Source organism: Sceloporus undulatus, chromosome 1, assembly GCF_019175285.1.
Source record: "Sceloporus undulatus isolate JIND9_A2432 ecotype Alabama chromosome 1, SceUnd_v1.1, whole genome shotgun sequence".
NCBI classification, from domain to species: Eukaryota; Metazoa; Chordata; class Lepidosauria; order Squamata; family Phrynosomatidae; genus Sceloporus; species Sceloporus undulatus.
In genome coordinates this window covers 310,028,775-310,047,770 of record NC_056522.1, presented here as the reverse complement: position 1 = coordinate 310,047,770, position 18,996 = coordinate 310,028,775, and the positions used below count along the sequence as shown (strand labels likewise).

The 18,996-nt window shown below is 41.4% G+C and overlaps 2 protein-coding genes across 5 annotated transcripts in view; one reads left to right on the top strand and one right to left on the bottom strand.

The window, feature by feature from the left end:
• PSMC3 (proteasome 26S subunit, ATPase 3) overlaps positions 1-3,720 on the top strand; it is a 14,186-nt gene extending 10,466 nt beyond the window's left edge. Inside the window, exons 6-9 of the mRNA XM_042459785.1 lie at positions 2,621-2,731; positions 2,865-3,010; positions 3,243-3,324; positions 3,488-3,720. Of these exons, the coding sequence (XP_042315719.1) occupies positions 2,621-2,731; positions 2,865-3,010; positions 3,243-3,324; positions 3,488-3,598 (450 nt within the window). The 3' untranslated portion in view covers positions 3,599-3,720. The remainder of the gene's footprint in view (positions 1-2,620; positions 2,732-2,864; positions 3,011-3,242; positions 3,325-3,487) is intronic.
• Positions 3,721-4,256: 536 nt separating this feature from the next.
• Positions 4,257-18,996, bottom strand: part of LOC121923529 (transmembrane protein 178B-like) — a 16,230-nt gene continuing 1,490 nt past the window's right edge. The window contains exons 2-5 of one of the 4 annotated variants that reach the window (XR_006102389.1): positions 8,283-8,396; positions 6,566-6,703; positions 5,359-5,789; positions 4,257-4,673 (exon numbers count right to left, since the gene is read on the bottom strand). Coding sequence is in view for 3 of the 4 variants with exons in the window: in XM_042454061.1 (XP_042309995.1) it covers positions 5,545-5,789; positions 6,566-6,703; positions 8,283-8,396 (497 nt within the window). In the remaining variant the exon portion in view is untranslated. Of the gene's footprint in view, positions 5,790-6,565; positions 6,704-8,282; positions 8,397-18,996 lie in introns of all 4 variants that reach the window. The other 3 variants (XM_042454061.1, XM_042454050.1, XM_042454069.1) reach the window with 3 other exon arrangements.

The window sequence follows — 18,996 nt, the reverse complement described above, 5'->3', positions numbered from 1 at the left end:
TTTTTTTTCTATAGTAGTTTGAGGGGTGGCACTTTTGCACATCTTGCACTAGCCTACTTGTATATTTCTTTTGAGTGGAGATGAATTAGAGAATAGAATCAGAGAATGAGTTCATGGTTAATACTTCAATATGCAGCATACCTCCTATCACCAATAATGGGTGCTTATTTTTAAAACCATACATGGTAATTTTGTATATGTTGAGAAAAGAAATGAGTTTCAGTTTATACAGTAAAATTAGGATCATCCCTGAAAGGCATAATCCAATTGAAGTTTAATTCAGGCAGCCCAGAGGTGTTGCTGGTGATAAAAGGGCCTAGTTAATTGGGCTTCAGCTTATATTAATAGGGTAGCTTTCCCATTGAAGCATCAAACTTGCATCTGCAGAGTTCTCCTGATTCCAGCCTTGCTCATGGCTGTTTATGTTGTCCATGGCCAGGAATACCTCTGCTTTTGTTTGGCTGTTGTGTAAAATCATGCTTTTACAGGAATATCTACTGTAGCCATGGTGACACATACCATAGGAACAAAGGAAGCTGCCTTACTGAGTCAGATCACTGGTCCATCTAGTTCAATGCTGTCAGATCTGACTGGCAGTTCTCTCCAGGATTTCAGGCAAGAGTCTGACTTTGGCTGGCCAGGACATCCCTGATCAATATCTGGTAGTCTTCTATCCAGGTATTAACCAGGCTCATCCAAGCTTATTTACTAAAATCATACAATACTGATGTATTCAGAGTGGTATGGTATTCTAGAATAAATAGATACCTCACTGCACTCTACATTTTTTTTTTTTTTTGCCTTTGAAAAATCTCTGAAAATATTGGTTTGTTGGTGGATGATTGTCCTTGTGAGCATGTGATGCATATTTTATAATGGCTATACTGGCTTCTAGTCCATTCCAGACACAATTCAAATTGCTGGTGAAAACATTTTATAGTCTTAAATGGCTTAAATCCTAAAGGTTTCCCATACCATCCTTCCAGCTCCTTAAGATCTGCTGAGGAGGCTCTTTGTGCCTTAACAGACTGTGACATTACTAATTGGGATGTGGGAAGAGACTTTTGTGTCTGTTTAGCCCTTCTACTACTACCACTGGGAAAGATGTTGTTTTTAGTTTGACCTGTTGGAGTACAGAAATATTAGTACACTGTGCCTTTTTAAGTTGCTTTCTAGCAGTTTCTGCTCTTTTAAAATTGATTTCATTGTTCATTATCTTGCAAAATTTCTATCCAGTTTGATTTGTTTGTGTTGCAAGGTATCCTGAGTACTGCAAATGGGTGCCAACATGGAAGCAATTTTGGGAGAAAGGCGGTATATAAGTGCAATAAATAAATAAAATAAAGGTGTAGATTATATAATCAGCTTATAAACTGGGTGGACAAGCTTGAAGGGGGGAAAGAGGTGTTTCCCCCCCTCTCCCAAGACCCTCATGGTTGCTTCTGGCACAACTTGAAATGACATCAGATCATTTCCAGTTCTGGGAATCAGCTGAAATGCGATTTTCACAGTGGCGGGCAACATGCAACCTGCAGGCCCCTACTGCACTAAAAATCTATCCTTCCAATAAATGTATCTGATAATAAAAATATAGTTCTCTGTGTGAGTCAAAAGTAGTTTTTAGGTGAAATCTGAAATTTTAGATCTCTCCATTCAGATTATAATGAGACCCAAATAATTTCACACACTTCTTTGAGAGGCCCCTTAATGTTCCTTCAGCAATTAATATCTCTGTAGCACTGCCACTCAGTCTTTGAAAATTGCCCATGTCAAATTTGAGCCATGCAGTATTGTAGGCAGGGGTGGGGGTGGCAGTCTGAGCTTAAATCTGACCTCATCGGTGGAGGCACCGGCAAAGGACACTACTTCAGCCAGTTTCCCACCTGTAAAATGGAAGTAATGGTGGTTTTCTTCAGGGTTATGTCAATGACAAACAAAGACAGTAATAGACCTTGCCATCTAGAAATACTGTGCCAGTGCAATTCTGATTGAAGCAGCAGTTCACTATTTTCCACCTCTGCCCTTTTCCAGATAGGGCCAGAAATACAGCAATGGCATATGTGTGCACTCTCTTCTACAGCAGTGACTCAGCCTTACTTGAGGGTTTTGTACCATTCTGTCAACTGCGGTGGAGGAAGATGAACATGACTGACATTATCTCCTCCCCACTTCTGTGCCAGTTGCCAAACTCCATATTAAACATGTAGTTCAACTTCATGACCGTATTTTAGCAGCCTTGTATGGACCAGTAGCACATGGTAGCTACTGAAAAACCATGCCCCCATAAGCTACCTCCATATTGGTGCACTTAGTGTGAAAGATTGGTCATATGGGTTTGCAGTATCTCATTTCCCACATCAGTCCTGTAGACCCATTCACCACCTGAGTTGGTACATTAATTGTGACAAATAAACTAACAGTATGTTCATGCTTCAATATGTTGTTATGGATATGTGCAACCAGACTATGATGAAGGAATTTGTGTCTTTTATTATAGTACCACAAAACATGACAAAATCATATTTTGTATTAGACCTATTCATTGACTATATTTATGTCAAGGGGCAAAATGAGGTTTTCTGTAAGAGATAGATTCTGAAAGCAAGTTTGATTTTCTACCTTATTTTCTTTTAGATTTGATAGTGAAAAGGCTGGTGATCGTGAAGTACAGAGGACCATGCTGGAATTGCTGAACCAGCTTGATGGATTCCAACCCAACACACAAGTGAAAGTAAGTTTACCCTTGGTTACAAATATGAGAAGTCATATTGCGAGCAGATTACTGAGGAAAGTCCTAATGGTTTCTATTGTATCTGAGTAGAATTTGCACTCTGACCCATTAAAAAGTGATCTGCTTTATCCAGGTGATTGCTGCCACCAACCGCGTGGATATTCTAGATCCTGCTCTACTCCGTTCAGGACGGCTGGACCGTAAGATTGAATTCCCAATGCCCAACGAGGAGGCCAGAGCTAGGATTATGCAGATCCATTCACGCAAGATGAATGTCAGGTACATTACACTTCCTGTTAAGCAGCAAACCATAATAAGTTATACGTTATTAAATAAAACAGATATGCATGGTTTATACAGGCTCAAAAATGTGGCTTAAATTCTGGCAAAAAGTTCAATTATTTTTTGTTATTAAGTACACATGGCCCTAGCTTTGGAGTTTTAAGTACTGTATTGTCCTGAAATTTGCAGTGGCCATTTCCTCCTAAAAATGTAATTTCTTTCTCTGCAGTCCTGATGTAAATTATGAAGAGCTGGCTCGTTGTACAGATGACTTCAATGGTGCACAGTGCAAAGCTGTGTGTGTTGAAGCGGTAAGTATGTTTTCCCAAACTCCTTCCTTGTCTAGTTTTATTCCTGTTTCAAAAGCTGGCGCTGAGCAGAGATTATAGGGAGAAGGATTTCATCTGAGTGTGGCACTTTACTGTGTCTGGCTATTTGTATTTGTTCCCTGAACTGTACATTTTACTGGGACAGGGAATGATTGCACTGCGGCATGGAGCTACTGAACTTACCCATGAAGATTACATGGAAGGAATCTTGGAAGTGCAGGCCAAGAAGAAAGCCAACCTACAATATTATGCCTGAATCTTTCACCTAAAATTGTTTACTAAGGCCTTGACTGAGAAAGCAGGATCAAAACAGTTGGAACTGAACTGTCTAATTTTCTTTTATGTAATGGGGAAAAATAAAGCATCTGTTTTGATGAAGGAAGTTGTGTTGCTGTAACCTGAGGAAGAAAAAATAATTCTGAGTTGGTTCATTTATGAGGCAATATTTGGAATTTGGGAGGGGGGGGTGAAACTAAAATGACAGCAAAAAAAATAAAATAAAAAACAAACAAACCTCAAAGTGACACCAATACCTCAAATTAACTGTATTCTGCTTGTGTGATTGAATTCTTGATAAACTTTGAGAGGTAGTCATTTGCTGTTATTATGCTGCTGCAGTTCCTTGCCTGTGTATATTTTAAAGTCCCCTGTTCGGCATTTGAACTAAAGCCAAGTCTGTTAAGCTCACTGCTGTATGTACTGTTGCACCAATTAGCCTGTTTCATCCCTGTAGCTAGTAGGTTTTTTCCTTTAGCTGGAACTTGCTCTGTGTTCACATTAAGCTTTGTTGGAGGAAGATGAGCAGACCAATTACTGTCTGTTGAGAGAAAGGCTCTATAAATGAAATTTCATAACTACTCCTCTGGTGGGGTTTCTTGTCTTTAATAAAGGGATAAAGTAGGCAAGATCTTCTCTACAGGGGTCCCAAAAGGTGGAAGTGCCTATCCATTCACTGTATCCAAGCCTTTTAATTTAATATCTCTTGAAACATACAACTTCCATTTAAAAATCACACTTTCCATGAATACATTGACTTTAGCACAGATTAATTAATTACATGCCACTTAAAAATACAATGTAAACAGCCCCTCTAACCAAGGCTTCTGTGCAGTCTTTTGGGGAGACAGGAAAGGAGTACAATGAGGAAAGACCAGTGCTTCCCCTCAGCACCATTGTTGATGTTCCTGAGTTTAGGTTCAGCTCTTATTCACCTGCATACAGCAAGCCCCTTTAATCAAGAGTGCTTCCTTTTCAGTCACGAAAGGTTGCCATCAAGGGGGCGAGTTTGTTTCTGTGCTCATCTGTCAAAAGTAGTTTCTTCTACAATCAGCCTGGAAGGATTTGAAATGGAATTATAAATCACAATTTGCCTTTAAAAAAAGTTGGTAAGACAGTACTTGAGGAAGGCATCCTTGATATCATTCTGGCCCCAGTGAGAAACTGGTTTTATCCTATTAAATTAATATGTGTTTTTATCTAACGGGAATGTCACAAGTAAGTAACCCAATTAAATTCAAACCCTTATTCCTGTATCTAACTCAGGTATGCCCCCTTGTGGAAAATCCTTGTAGGCATCTGTTGTCTAATTAAAATCCACTTCCCCTTGTATCCTATGCACTAATCTTGCAAATTACTTTATGAGCTGCTATGCATATTTGGCTTCCAGAAGTGACAAGGTTCAGATACTGAGTGGTCCAGAGGAAGAACTTTCTAACCTCCCTTTCTGACTAAAGCCCCCTCTTAAGCTGATTTCAAATGCTGCTGGAATGCAAATACAGGTCTCTGCTGCAAAGGAGTTTCAATACTGAGACTAGGTGGGTCTCCCTTTGGCCTCTGACTTGTCCTTAAAGAGTTCCTGGAAATGGAGCTCCTTTGAGTCACTGGACACCAAACAGAATTCACAGTGGCTTCCCCTAGCAGAAATCTGGTTCAGCTTAAATGGTACACAGATCCTACAGCAACACACCCTATTTAACAGAAAACTTCCCATTAGGCAAACCAGGAATAAAAATGAACCTGATCAGTTTGTTATCAGAGACAGGCAGGCTGAAGAACCAAGACACCGACAAAGCAACTGAACCTCTCAATTTGTTCCACAACAGGGACCACCATTGTTTCATGAATCTCAGGTGGTCACACCACATTGGTGGGAACCTACTGCTGTACTGTGCTTGCTGGAGAGTCCTTTTTGCGGTTTTCTCATCACACGGCACCATTTTCCTGTCTGGGTTTCTGTACAACAGTCCGGGGGCTATTCAGCGAGGGAGCCAGTGTGCATAAGAATCCTGCCAGAAGGGTCAGTCCCAGGCCCCCCCAGGCACAGAACATGGACCAGCCATAGCCATGACTGATGTCTTCTGGCAACCCATAGACGTAGCGGGGGTAACGAGACAGCTCAAAGTTTATCCCGGCCACACAGGTGCAAAGGGAAATGATGCAGCAGGTACCTGAGGAAGTGAGGGAGACAAAAAGAGAGTCAGTCTTCACGTACAACAGTAACATCTCTCAATTTCCCTGCAAAGGGCAAGGTGTCTTTAAAAAAAAAACAGTAGAGAAGAAAGAAAAAGAAAAACCAAGGTTTTACCCATTACAGTTGACTCTTACTGAAGCTCATATTCAATCTGTTAGCTTTTCCCCCATCCCATCCTCTGCATGCTGCTCACCAAGGCTTTCATATTTCTTCTGTCTCTTTGATCTCAACAGGAAGAAGCACTGGTTTTGCATGCTTGCCTCTATTTTTCCTTCCCCATCAACTTCTTTTCCTTTCAAAAAGCCTTCTCCATCCTAATGCCCTGCAGATGTGCTAAACTACATTTTCCATCAGCCCAGCCAACATGGCCATGCTGGCTAGAGGATGATGGGAGTTTTAGTCCCAAACATCTGGATGACACCATGCTAAGGGAGACTGGAAAAGGGCTGCATCTAACAATGGAACAATATGCTTTACACTGTACTCCTATAAACAGTACTGATCTGGGCAACTACCAGCACAGCACCAGGTATGCAGAGTGTAGTGAACAGCATTATCTGACACAGCCTCTTTTCATTTCATTTCAAAGTTTTGCCAAGTGCATTAAACTCTAATTAACTGAAACTATAGTATTGCCTGTTTCATGACTTCTTGTGATGGGAACCCAGTTCCACTGCCCAGGCTTTGATTCATTGCATACATGCACCAAACCAACTAACTGGCTCTTGGACTTAAGCAAAAAAGAACTCTCACCTCCCATAAGGAAGAGTAGCCCAGCTACATATTGCATGAGCTCATGCTGTTTACAACAGCCCAGCATGCCAATAATCCATCCAAACAGGATGATGGAAACTGCCATACCAATGAAGCCAGCTGTCATTCTCCGCAGATCTGGAGAGAGGTGTTGGTTCAGTGAAGAAAGAAGATGGACCCGAGGAAGAGAGAGAGAGAAAGAGGAATAGAGGAGCTCTACATTAAATAAAGAGACAGAATCTTGCATTGCACAAATCTATGCTGAATCGAAGTACTCCTTATGTGTGAAATCTTTGAAGCACACTTCCCTAACTGGGGGCCCTCAGAAAATGTTGGACTACAATCCCCATTATTTCTGTGACTGGGGTTGCAGTACAACACAACTGGGAGTGCTAAACTGGGGAAGCATTTCAGAAGGCAAAGCTATAACATTCCATAAAAATATTGTGCCTTTGTCAATTGCTGAAAATAACAAAACTCTTTGGAAAACTGGGTCTCCTCATGGAAATCTGTCATGTTGGATATATGTGTGTGGGTGTACACTCACACATATATATATGCTGCACCCCAATATCCACCCCATCCCACCCCCAATCATCACTCATGACTCTTGAATATGGCACAAGGAGCCAAGATCCAAGTCATCAGCTTGGCTTGTGTTCAGAAGCATGACACACTAGCATAGATGCTGGCTGGGTGGCTTTTTGGCAATATGTTTCTGAGAAGTCTTGAAAGGGGTTTGGGAAGTTTAACATAGAGTAAAAATGGGGAGAAAACAGGAAGATCCTAAATGTTTCAGGTTAATTACTAGGCAGTTACTGTCAGGAGTAGAGAAAAGGAATGAGGTACAAAACAACCAGGAAGGCATATTCTCCGGGAAGTCAGCTATTAAATTACAGTACTGAGCAAGGGGATACCTATTTCAAGCACAAAAAAATCAGAAAGCCCTGAAGAAAACCACACAGATATGTATTTACCACCACAGATTTATGAAATGTCAGGGTAGCTCAGAGGTCAGGATAAATCTTGTACCTTACAACCAGTCCAAGAATATCTTAACCATGTTTTGGATGACATGGACTAGTGGGGAAGGGAAGAGCATGAATATTAACATCTGACTTTAGGATGGTCAATAATTTCAAAGTGATCCTTTAATATAATTATCTCCTTTCTTCAGGTTTATTCTACCCCTTCCAGTTTGACAATCCTGCAGTTTTCAACGATCGTAGAATAATTTATATTCAGTTCCTTGGTTATAGCAGTACTCAGAACATTGTTCTAGTGCCAAAATGCCTTGGCTGAACTCAACTTCTTCTCATTAAGAGATCAGAATGTGCTTAGATAGGTAGATAGAACTACAGACATATTATTGTATTCTCAGGTGTACCCAGAGGTTTAATCACTCCTGTCCATCAAGATGTCGTACACAGAAAGTTAATACATTGGGAAGAAGGATAAACTTCTTGTGTGCTACCTTTCATGCATTTTCTTTCTTCTTTTTAAAAGGGAGGGTAATTCAAGCAGACAATTTCTTTAACCTGCATTCCAGAGCTTGAAATAGTTACACAGGCCATGCAAGCAAAGGGATTCTGGGAGTTACTAACCAAAAAATAGCTTTTTACTGCTACCAGGAGGCATGTGTGATTCTTCTGAATCTTTGGTTGATTCTGAGTAAACATAAATATTAGAACATTAAGCAATTGCTTGGGATACTTACGAAGGGCATGCCATTCATCCTGGCGAATAGTGTTGGTAATATTCACTGGCAAATTGTGTGGCAGAGAAGATGAGGTGTAGTGATACTTCACAGCTGTGCAGCGCTGAATGATTCCTGAATGAGACAAAAATACAGCCTTCAGTTGGAGATGCCTTATCTCAAGGTAGGCTTCTATGATGTTGCTTTCTCTTCAATGCCCATTAATGCTTGAGATGCTTTACAAAATCATAGATTTGGAAGGGGTAGCAAGAGCCACCTAGTCAAAGCCCCTGCAAGTACAGGAAACCTCCGCTAAAGCATTCCTGAGAGGTGAACATCTAATCACTGGCTGAAACTGAGCCATAAATCAGGACATCACGGAATCTCACATTTCCTGCAGACCCATCACAGGGCCAGCTCAAGAAACTTTGCTGCTTGAAGCAGAACTGCAGATGAGACCGTGAAACCACCCAAGTCAAGGTGCACAGTATCCAAAGCTAGCCAAGTTACTTTGTCAGAGATGGCACAAAACCCAACAAATGCTTCTCTCCATTCTCCTCCTTCCCTTTGTTTTGGTCCAGAGTTTTAATTTGTATTTTTTTTTATTGTTACATTGTAATCCTGAGGGCAGGGAACTCTCTGAATAACAATTTCTAAGCCACTCTGAGAGCTTTTCTGGGTGAAGTGCAGGGTATGTAAATACTATAAATAAATGAATAACTAAACGCCTTTCTCAAGAGGCATACAACAATGAGAAATTTAAGTACTTGTTGTCCACCCAAAACCTACTCTCCAAGAAAGCTGCCTCATTCTGTCTAATTGTATCAGAGCTGGTGACCATGATGGTCCATTAGGCAAACCACTGAACCTCAGCCCTATTTCTGCAAAACTAATAGCAACGGGTCTTATAAACATTGCAGCTGGGTGAGGAGAACATGTGACCGTCCAGATGTTGTTGGACTGCAAGTCCCAGCAACCTTAGCCAGCACAAGCAATGGTATGAAATGCTGAGAGTTGTCATCAAACAACATATGGAAGACATGATTAATAGAATCATAGGGTAAGAAGCAATCCCAAGAGCCATCTACTCCAACCCTCTGCCAGTGGTAAAACACCTTTGAGAAGCGAACATCTAAGCTCTGTTTACAAACATCCAATGAAGAAGAATCAAAGCGCCTTCCAAGGCACTCTATTCCACTGACAAACAGCTGACTTACAAAAATATTACATATGTGAAGCAATTTTTTATTCAGAAGTACTATATAGATGCTAAGAGGCTGCTTTTACTACCCCTCTTATACATTATTGCATAACATAAATAGGAACTGCAGACACTCAATTTGCTAGCCTGACAGTTCTCGATACAATGACCAAATAATATAGTATGATTTCTGGAATGGAGGAAAAGGGCAGAAGCTTAAAGGTTTTCTTTTTTAAAAAAAACTGGACATAAGCTGCGCATAAGAATTTGAATGAGTATTTTAATTTCGGTCTGAGTCTTGACTATGATTCTGGAGACTATGGTTTAGCCGTGAAAACCTACTGGGTAACCTTGAACAACTCACACTCTCTCAGCCTTTGAGGAATGCAAAAGTAAACTCCCAATGAATAAATCTTGCCAAGGAAACCCCCGATAGGTTCATCTTAGGCTGTCATATTTTGGCCATATCATGAGACGACATGACTCACCAGAAAAGAAAATAATGCTTGGTAAGTTAGAAGGCAGTAGGAAAAGTGGAAGAATGCATTACAGGTGGATAGACTTAGTCAAGGAAGCCACTGCCCTGAGTCTGCAAGACCTGAGAAGGGCTATTGATGCTAAATAGGGTGACTTGGAGGTCTCTCATTCATAGGGTTGCCATATGTCGAAGTCAACTTGATAGCAGTTAAGGGCATCAAGGGTCACCATAAATCAGAAATAACCTGAAGACATACAATAACAATTATGACTTCACTTTTGGAAGTCTTTTGAGTTTCTAGTCATAATCATTAACAGACTTATTTACAATGTAAATAATAAAATCTTTATATGAGATCTTCCCACAAGATCTTTTCTATGTTAGTCTGGACTCAAGCAACATTTGGAAGCCAAACCAATGTTGGGTTTTATTGCAAAGCTCATAATGGCAAGAGCATTACACCTTTCCAGATCTCTTCTCAGATCAAATCAGTTTCTATTGACTTTAGTAAGCCCCAAGACTATTCTGGCATCATCCACAATTGCTCTATATAGAAGCAAATTAAAGTCTTAAACTATTTTTCTCCATACTGTTTCAACAATAATTATCATCAATAGCTTCAGCCATGAGACACAGTGAAGGTGTATTTAATTATCTTCTATCCACTGTTATCCATTTCAGAAGCTTAAGGGAACATTAGTTTGTTATCCTATCTTGATGATTTTGCTGTTGACTGTTATGTTATGGACTTTTTGTAGAAAATGTTATTTTATATTAAGGTAATTTAGTTTTGTATAAATTGAATAGAGGTAATCAGGTAAAGAGCTAGCAGGAGAGGGGCAACATAGTCTTTGCAAATTTCCGTTTTAGCTATTGCAAATATCTTCCCCTCCTTTCTGAACATGAGATAAGCATCATCAGCATTATTATTATTTTTAAAAAAGAAATCAAACTGATGCCTGATGAAAATAGGTGAAAAAGAATTACTCGGTTGCACTTACTCTTTCTGGTTAAAAAGCATCTATTTAATAGTTTTGAACATATAAAGATGAATACTTCCTAGTTTTTTAGAAATAGGAATGCTAACAGAAAAGGATTGTTAAAATGGACAGACTCTACAAAGATGAATATGAAAGCCAGCATGGAGACCAGTTTGAACGTCTGCTCAGCATGGAAACCCACTGGATGATCTTGAGCAAGTCACATTCTCTTAGAGGAAGGCAAAGGCACACACGCACACCCCAAAGAAATCTTGCCAAGAAAAGTCTGTGATAGGGTCACCATAATTTGGAAACTACTGGAAGGCACACAACATCAACAAAAGTGTAAATATGGTTCAGCTTTAAAAAATACTTCAAGGGTTACACAGCCAAGCAGAATTCAAGCCAAAGGATATCTGAGGGTAGGGGTAGTACAAACTAGTAATACATCGCTCAATCCCATGAAAAATAAGTTTTTATTTTAATTCTGAAATTATACCTTGGCTCACACTGGAGATTTTCTAGCATGGCCCCATTACCACCCTTTTTAGTTTAACATAAATAAAATTAATAAAAATCATACTATCATATATATATATATAACCTGGAGTTGGAGTTGAAATTGAAAGAGACCCCCCCATCTAAAAAAACAAAACAAAACATTTTTGCTTATTTTGTAATGGTTTGTTTACAACTATTTAGCTGGCTCTAATATATAACTTGTTAATTTTTAACAAAAATCTAAGTGACTGATATGCTTTAGTTTCTTTTCAGTCCCTTTACTAAACCTCATTATGTATTGGGTTTTCTGTTTCATATTTCTAGGAGCCAGGTGTAAATGAATGGAAGGAAGCAGCAGCAGACTGCTGAATTTTGTGATACGACCTGCATGTCAGTTTTAACATTCCATCCAATCACTATAGTCTTGCAATCTGAACATGAAATTATCAGTTAAGCCAGTAGAGATGCACAAAAACCAGGCCAAAGGCAGGCAATTAACGCTCCCATTTTACAGGTGAGGAGCAATAAGGCTGAGAGATAATTGATTAGCACAAGACCAGCTATGGCAGAATTCCATCTTAAACTTTTAGTTCTGCTTGACATTGTCAGATCATTAGAAATCCATGTAAATTCCCTAGCGATCTAGAGAGACTCATTTGACATCTGCCCAGATCCCCAAACTGTAGACGTTATCTGTTTATCAAGCTCCATGGCAGGCCTATATGGAACTCAGTGCCTAGAGCAATATAAAGGTATTTTGTATATGACATCAGTGTTATGTGAAAACCTCAGGGAATGAACAAAACCTTTCAGTGCTAACCTGCATACTTTGCCTCTTTCATTTCTCCTGCCCTCTCTACTTGTCTTGTTGCACTACTTTGGCTTGCCTTGTTACAGCTATATCTGTTATTACAGTATAAGTTAAAAATAGAACTCAGTAAAAACATCAAACTAAATAAAAATATTAATTAAAAATACTGTAAATCTTTACAGTTTCAAAAAGGCCATTCCATCTTTCAAAAATTGACTCAGCCAAGTGAGCTTCTGGGTACACTGTTCTAATGATTGTAATGCTCGGTGAGCTGTACATCTTTTAAAGAGTGATTCATCCATCTGAACTTTGGGGGACACTATTCTAATTATTACAATTCATAGTGAGCTACATGTTAGCTCATTTACTTTGATATTCTGAAAAACTGAAATTCTGGACCAAAAAGTCCACCAGACCTGACTGGGAAATAAGCAGTGGTGCAACTGAGGCCATTCACAGAAAAACCTTTTTAACATCAAAAGTTGCACTGTGGAGATGGGTACCACATGGCTGCCTGAATGCTCTTAAATTGCAGATCCTGTCATTCATCACTCTTAGGAATGATAGGAGCTGCAGTCCAACAACATTTGGAAGATGACAAGCCCCCCCCCCCCCCCCCCCCCCCCCCCCCCAGAAGAAGTGCTCCTAAAGACATGCTGTCTTGGAAGGCTAGTAGCTTTCCAGTATAGAGTACAAAGGAGCCTTCAAACACAATCCAGTACAGAGGCATGGTTACGTCCAATGGGTTTAGTGGCATAGGCACATATATCTCTGTAGCAGATTGTGGTCCAGTCATCCAACACACATTAACTTCTGGCAAAGCCTCAAAAAAGACAAAACACATTAAAATAGAAAATGAGTAACAGTTGGTTTTAAATCTCTCTGGCAGCATCAATGAGATAAGGAAGCCTTTGACTAAAGGAAAAGAGGGGGAATCAGAGATAAGAAAAATAAAATGATGCAGGAGTATACCAGTTAATAAAATGAAATAAATGAACTGCCTCTTAATGGATGCAATCAAGATAGAAACATCAAAATGCAGAAAACTGATCTTAGTGAATTAAAATTCAGGAAAATAGATGATTATTTCATAATGGCCTCTATAATCAGAAGTCAGAGCTGTATCTGACACGTAATCCAGAGTTACAAACAGAAGATCTGCAACATTAGCATTGTTCCTGCTGGGTTACATCCCATTATGGACAATGACACTTTCCTCTTGCCTCCCTTTGATGGTAAGCCTGTGTTTACATGCTCCTAGCTTTAAACAACTCCTCACTAACAAAAAAAGACTGCACAACAGAGATGCAAGGGATAGGACTCTAATACAAACCAGATGCCCTCAGTACCTAAATCTCCTCTCCCCCCTCCCCTGCATGGTGTCACCTAAAACATCAAGCATTCATTCACTTGCTTATTTTCTCAGTGGGAGCATACCATTCTTGGCCATCAATATCCTTCATCATCCTACACAGGGCAAATTGGACAACTGCTATGCAGAAGAATAAACAGGACAAAAATTTGGCACCAGCAATGATTATATTTAAACAAAAAGATATATAATTGAATACTAATTGTCCATGCCACTGTTAGGATTGTCCATGCCATTGTATCTTCCATTTCTATGTATGGCTGTGAAAGCTGTACAGTGAAGAAAGTTTACAGGAGGAAAATGAATTCATTTGAGGTGTGGTGCTGGAGAAGAGTTTTATGGATACCTTGGACTGCTAAAAGGACAAATAAATGGGTTCTAGAGCAAATCAAGCCTGAACTCTCTCACTCAAAGCCAAAATGACTGAACTGAGACTGTCATACTTTGACCATATCACGAGAAGACAGGACTCATTAGAAAAGAAAATAATGCTTGGTAAGGTAGAGGGCAGTAGGAAAAAAGGAAGACTGCATTACAGATGGACTCAGTCTAGGAAACTATGGCCCTGAGTTTGCAAGACCTGTTGATTGCAGGGTGACTTGGAGGTCTCTCGTTCATGGGATTACCCTAAATCAAAGTTGACTTGACAGCAGTCAATAACAACTGACAATATTCAAACCCCAGTAGTAGAACACTTTTCTGCTTTGGTCAGGCCTCACCTGCAAGATTGTGTCCAGTTCTAGGCACCACAGTTCAAGAGAGTTATTGACAAGGTAGCATGTATACAGAGGAGGATGACCAAAAATGGTGAAATGTGTGGAAACCATGCCCTATGAGGAGCAACTTAAGGAGCTGGGTATGTTTAGCCTGAAGAAGAGAAGATGAAGAGGTGATAAAATAACCATGTTTAAGTATTTGAAGGGGTGTTATATTGAGGCTGGATCAAGCTTTTTTCCTGCTGCTTCACAGAATCGGACCAGGAACAAGGGATGCAAGCTACAGGAAAAGAGATTCCATCTCAACATTAGGAATAACTTCCTGACAGTAAGAGCTGTTTGACAGTAGAACATACTCCCAGGAAGAATGGTGGAGTCTCCTCCTTTGGAGGTTTTTGAACAGAGGCTGGATGGCCATTTGTCGGGGGTGCTTCTGTGTTCCTGCATGGCAGGGGACTGGACTGGATGGCCCTTGTGGTATCTTCCAACTCTGTGATTCTATGATTCTGTCTTCCAGGACATTCTATTGCTGACTTCAACATGGTTCTTATGGTGTAAACAAAAAGCAAATGAAGATTACACAGACAGCCATCTGAATAATGGCATACTGAGAAATTCCTGTTTTCCATTAAATGTTTGAATCAGAGTAACATTTTCTTATCACTTTACATGTATTACTGGGCTGGGTGCCACCACAGTTTTGTGCATGCTAAAGATACAACAGGATGCAGGGTTTTGCATACAACCAAATAACACAGCTACACTTTTGGAAACAGGACAATTCATTGTGAAGTCGAAGGCTTTCATGGCCAGCATCCAGTTTTTTGTGGGTTTTTCAGGCTATGTGGCTACCTGTATTTTCTGAGCAGTACATTGGACCCTTGTTATACGCTGGGGTTTGGTTCCAAGATCCCCCATGTATAACAAAATCCATGTATGCTCAAGTCCCATTAAATATAATAACATAGTAAAATGGTTTCCCTTATCAAAAATGGAAAATCAAGGTTTAATATTTGAAATTTATACTTTTTTTGACCATTTTCAAACTGTGTATGCCTGAATCCATGTATAAAAAATCTGTGTATAAGAAGGGCTGATTGTACTACTTTGGGGTTCTAGAAGAGTTTGTTTCTGACGTTTCGTCAGCATCTGTGGCTGGCATCTTCAGAGAATGGTGGCATGGAAATGAGTGGGGTATATATATCCCACTCAGTGATATATTGCACTCAGGATGATTCAGGGTCACACAGTATATATACATACACCCCACTCATTTCCATGCCAGCATACTCTGAAGATGCCAGCCAGAGCTTTTAGCACCTTTGAGACTAACTGAAGTCTACGAAAGCTCATGCTGCCAATTTCTTTCTTTCAGTTAGTCTCAAAGGTGCTACAAGATCTCTCTATGTACTCTTTGTACTTGAGATACAGAAGACAACAATTGCATGGGTTTCTGGTTTGGCACTGTAGCATGCAGTGTACCCATCCCAAAAGTAGTACTGCTCATAAAATACAGGTACATTTCCCCTCAGGACTGTAAGATGCTCATTGTAGATAAAGAACATCCTGTTCCACAAAATGTCTTCACCATCACCTGTATGAGTAGGATGTCAATGAGCACACACTAAAGCACACACTTGCTTGTGTATCTTCCAGCTTTAAATAACAATGTGTCAAATATTTTGTTTATATGCATACCTTTGCATTCCTAATCACACGCAGACAGAAGATTCTGACCATGAGGAAGTATGAATACACTGGAGAAATGTATTGTGTCAACTGCGATCCAGCTTCAGGCGGTCTTGGAAGAAAAGGATTATCTGGACCCATTTCAAACTGGCTTCCGGGCGGGTTACGGGGTTGAGACGGCCATGGTCGCCTTGGTCGATGATCTCCGTCTGGGAATCGACAGGGGAAGCGTGTCCCTGTTGGTGCTCTTGGACATCTCAGCGGCTTTCGATACCATAGACCATGGTATCCTTCTGGGACGCCTGGCAGAGGTGGGAATCGGGGGCACTGCACTCCAGTGGTTCCGCTCCTACCTCTCCGGGGGGTCCCAGATGGTGCAGCTGGGAGACGTGTGCTCTGACGAGAGGCCCCTTAAAACCGGGGTCCCTCAAGGAGCCATTCTGTCTCCCATGCTTTTTAACATTTACATGAAACCGCTGGGAGAGATCATCCGGAGACATGGGGCGCGGGGTTATCAGTACGCCGATGACACCCAAATCATTTTCTCTATGCCTCCGACTGATGCAGTGACCGAGGATGGCGTCTCTCCTCTCGTGGCGTGCCTGGAGTCAGTAATGGGCTGGATGAGGGAAAACCGACTCAAATTGAATCCAGAGAAAACGGAGGTACTTGTGATAGGTTCCCCTGGTCCAGGAATGGCGGTAGTTCCACCTGTCCTGAACGGGGTCACGCTCCCTGTGAAGGACTCAGTGCGCAGTCTGGGGGTGCTTCTTGACTCGTCGCTTCACCTGACTGCTCAGGTGAGTGCGACGGTCAGGAGCACCTGTCACCAGCTTCGGCTTATTCGCCAGCTGCGCCCATACCTGGCCCAGAGAGACCTTGAAACTGTTGTACATGCTCTGGTAACCTCGAGATTGGACTTCTGTAATGCACACTACATGGGGCAACCCTTATACCAAACCCGGAAGCTACAATTGGTACAGAATATGGCAGCCAGGCTGGTCACTGGTACTTCCAGGGCCAGCCACATAACACCGGTGCTCCAAGATCTGCATTGGCTGCCTATTTGCTTCCGGGCACAATATAAGGTGTTGGTGATGACCTATAAAGCCCTAAATGGCTTAGGCCCAGGATACCTGAAGGACCGCCTCTCCCTGTACATTCCGTCCCGCACCCTCAGAACATCTGGGCAGCAACTCCTTAGGGTGCCAGGGGCCAGGCTTACCTCTACTATGAGGAAGTCCTTTTCCATCGCTGCCCCGGCCCTTTGGAACACGCTGCCCTCAGAGCTCCACTCGGCCACCTCCCTGGCCCAATTTAGAAAGGATGTCAAAACCTTTCTGTTTAAGATCGCATTCCCCCACTCACAGTCCTAGTAGGCCTCCCCTCCTTCGTACTCTGCAAGAGGATTGGCTAATGGGGGCTTTTGTTTTGTTTTTATATTGATTGTGCTAATGTTCATGTTTTAAATTGTTATCTGTTTTGCCTTATGATGTAAACCGCCCTGATCTCAGGAAGGGCGGTATATAAATAAAAGTTTTACTTATTATATTATAACTGGTTAATTACAAGTACGATCAGCATCATTCCCCTTAGCTGCTACATTCATAAATTCTTGCCAACTGCATTCATTCTCATTCTGTTTTAGGCGGAGCAGTTGTGCACAGGGGAAGGTTCTTCTATACAAGGCACCTCTGTATGCAAGAGAGGCGGGGAACGTCAACCAGCCCCATGGAAATCCTGTGAGATGAAAATAACCTCTGTTGGGGAATCAAATGCTCCTGATATGCTGATTCTACCTCCAGCTCCTATTTAGACCTCTTGCCAGCATGTGAGGAAGAGAAAAGTGCCCAGGCCCTTGGATACCTGTCACTTTGCTGGGAATCAGTGGGAGAGAATAGGCCTGAAAATCACCCTAAAAAGAAATAGTTGTTGGGTCTCAGACTGTGGGACAGGACCCAATTAGGGAGAGGCATGAGAGTTGCTCAAGAAGGGGGACAGACTTGGAGGCTGTGACTCCTTCCTTCCTCCTCCCCTCAAACCATTTCTCTCCTGTAGGGGAAAAGAAGGGTGTTTGGAGCATCTGCATGAGGCTCCTTACAAGATGTTAAAAAATGAATATAGAAGAAAGTGCGACTGAGAAGATGCACACTAAACAAACAAATATTTTTATTCATATCAATGTAAATTCAAAAAAATCATGTGGGGAGGCATGCTGTCTGGATGTAGATGGGAAAGGGTCCAAAAGGGCAGTGGCCTCCCAACACATGGTCACCTGTGGCCTCCGGAGGGCCATTTGGGCTCTGGAGCGCCTGCTGTCATGCCAGAGCCCAAATAGTAGGCAGTAGCCTGGGCTGCTGGAAGGCAGCAGTGCTACAGTCTCTGGAGGGCTGTTTTGGGGCTGGTGTGGCTGCTGGGCAAGTGAGAAAGGGACGTGGTCTGCACCCTCCTTGTGACACCACTGTACAAGGGTAAAAACATGGGAGGACCACTGACCTACCCCATCCCACAAAGGAGCAGGGTGACCCGATGTCCACACTGACAAGGACGATAAGCCACTGCAAAATGCAGGACATTCCAGAAACATGGAGGGTATGACCGTTAAAAACTAAAATCACACTTCTACAAACAAAAATCCATGCTTCTTAGTCCTGTTCAAAATGGAGGACATTTTGGCATTCCTCCTGGACAGGAAATGGAAATGGAGGTTGGCAGAATGAACACATGCCCTCGCCACAAAGGAGGACAAGGGAAAAAATGGAGGACATGACCAAGTAAAACCTAAAAACATACTCCTATATAAATATAAATCCATGCTTCTTCCTTCTGCTCAAAATGATGGAAGACATCTTGGAATTCCTGCTGGACAGTTCCTGGAAATGGAAGAAGACCAAGCCCACCCTCCAAGGGAGCTCAGCAACAGAAGATGGGGGCCTATCATCATCATCATCATCATCATCATCATCATCATCATCATCATCATCATC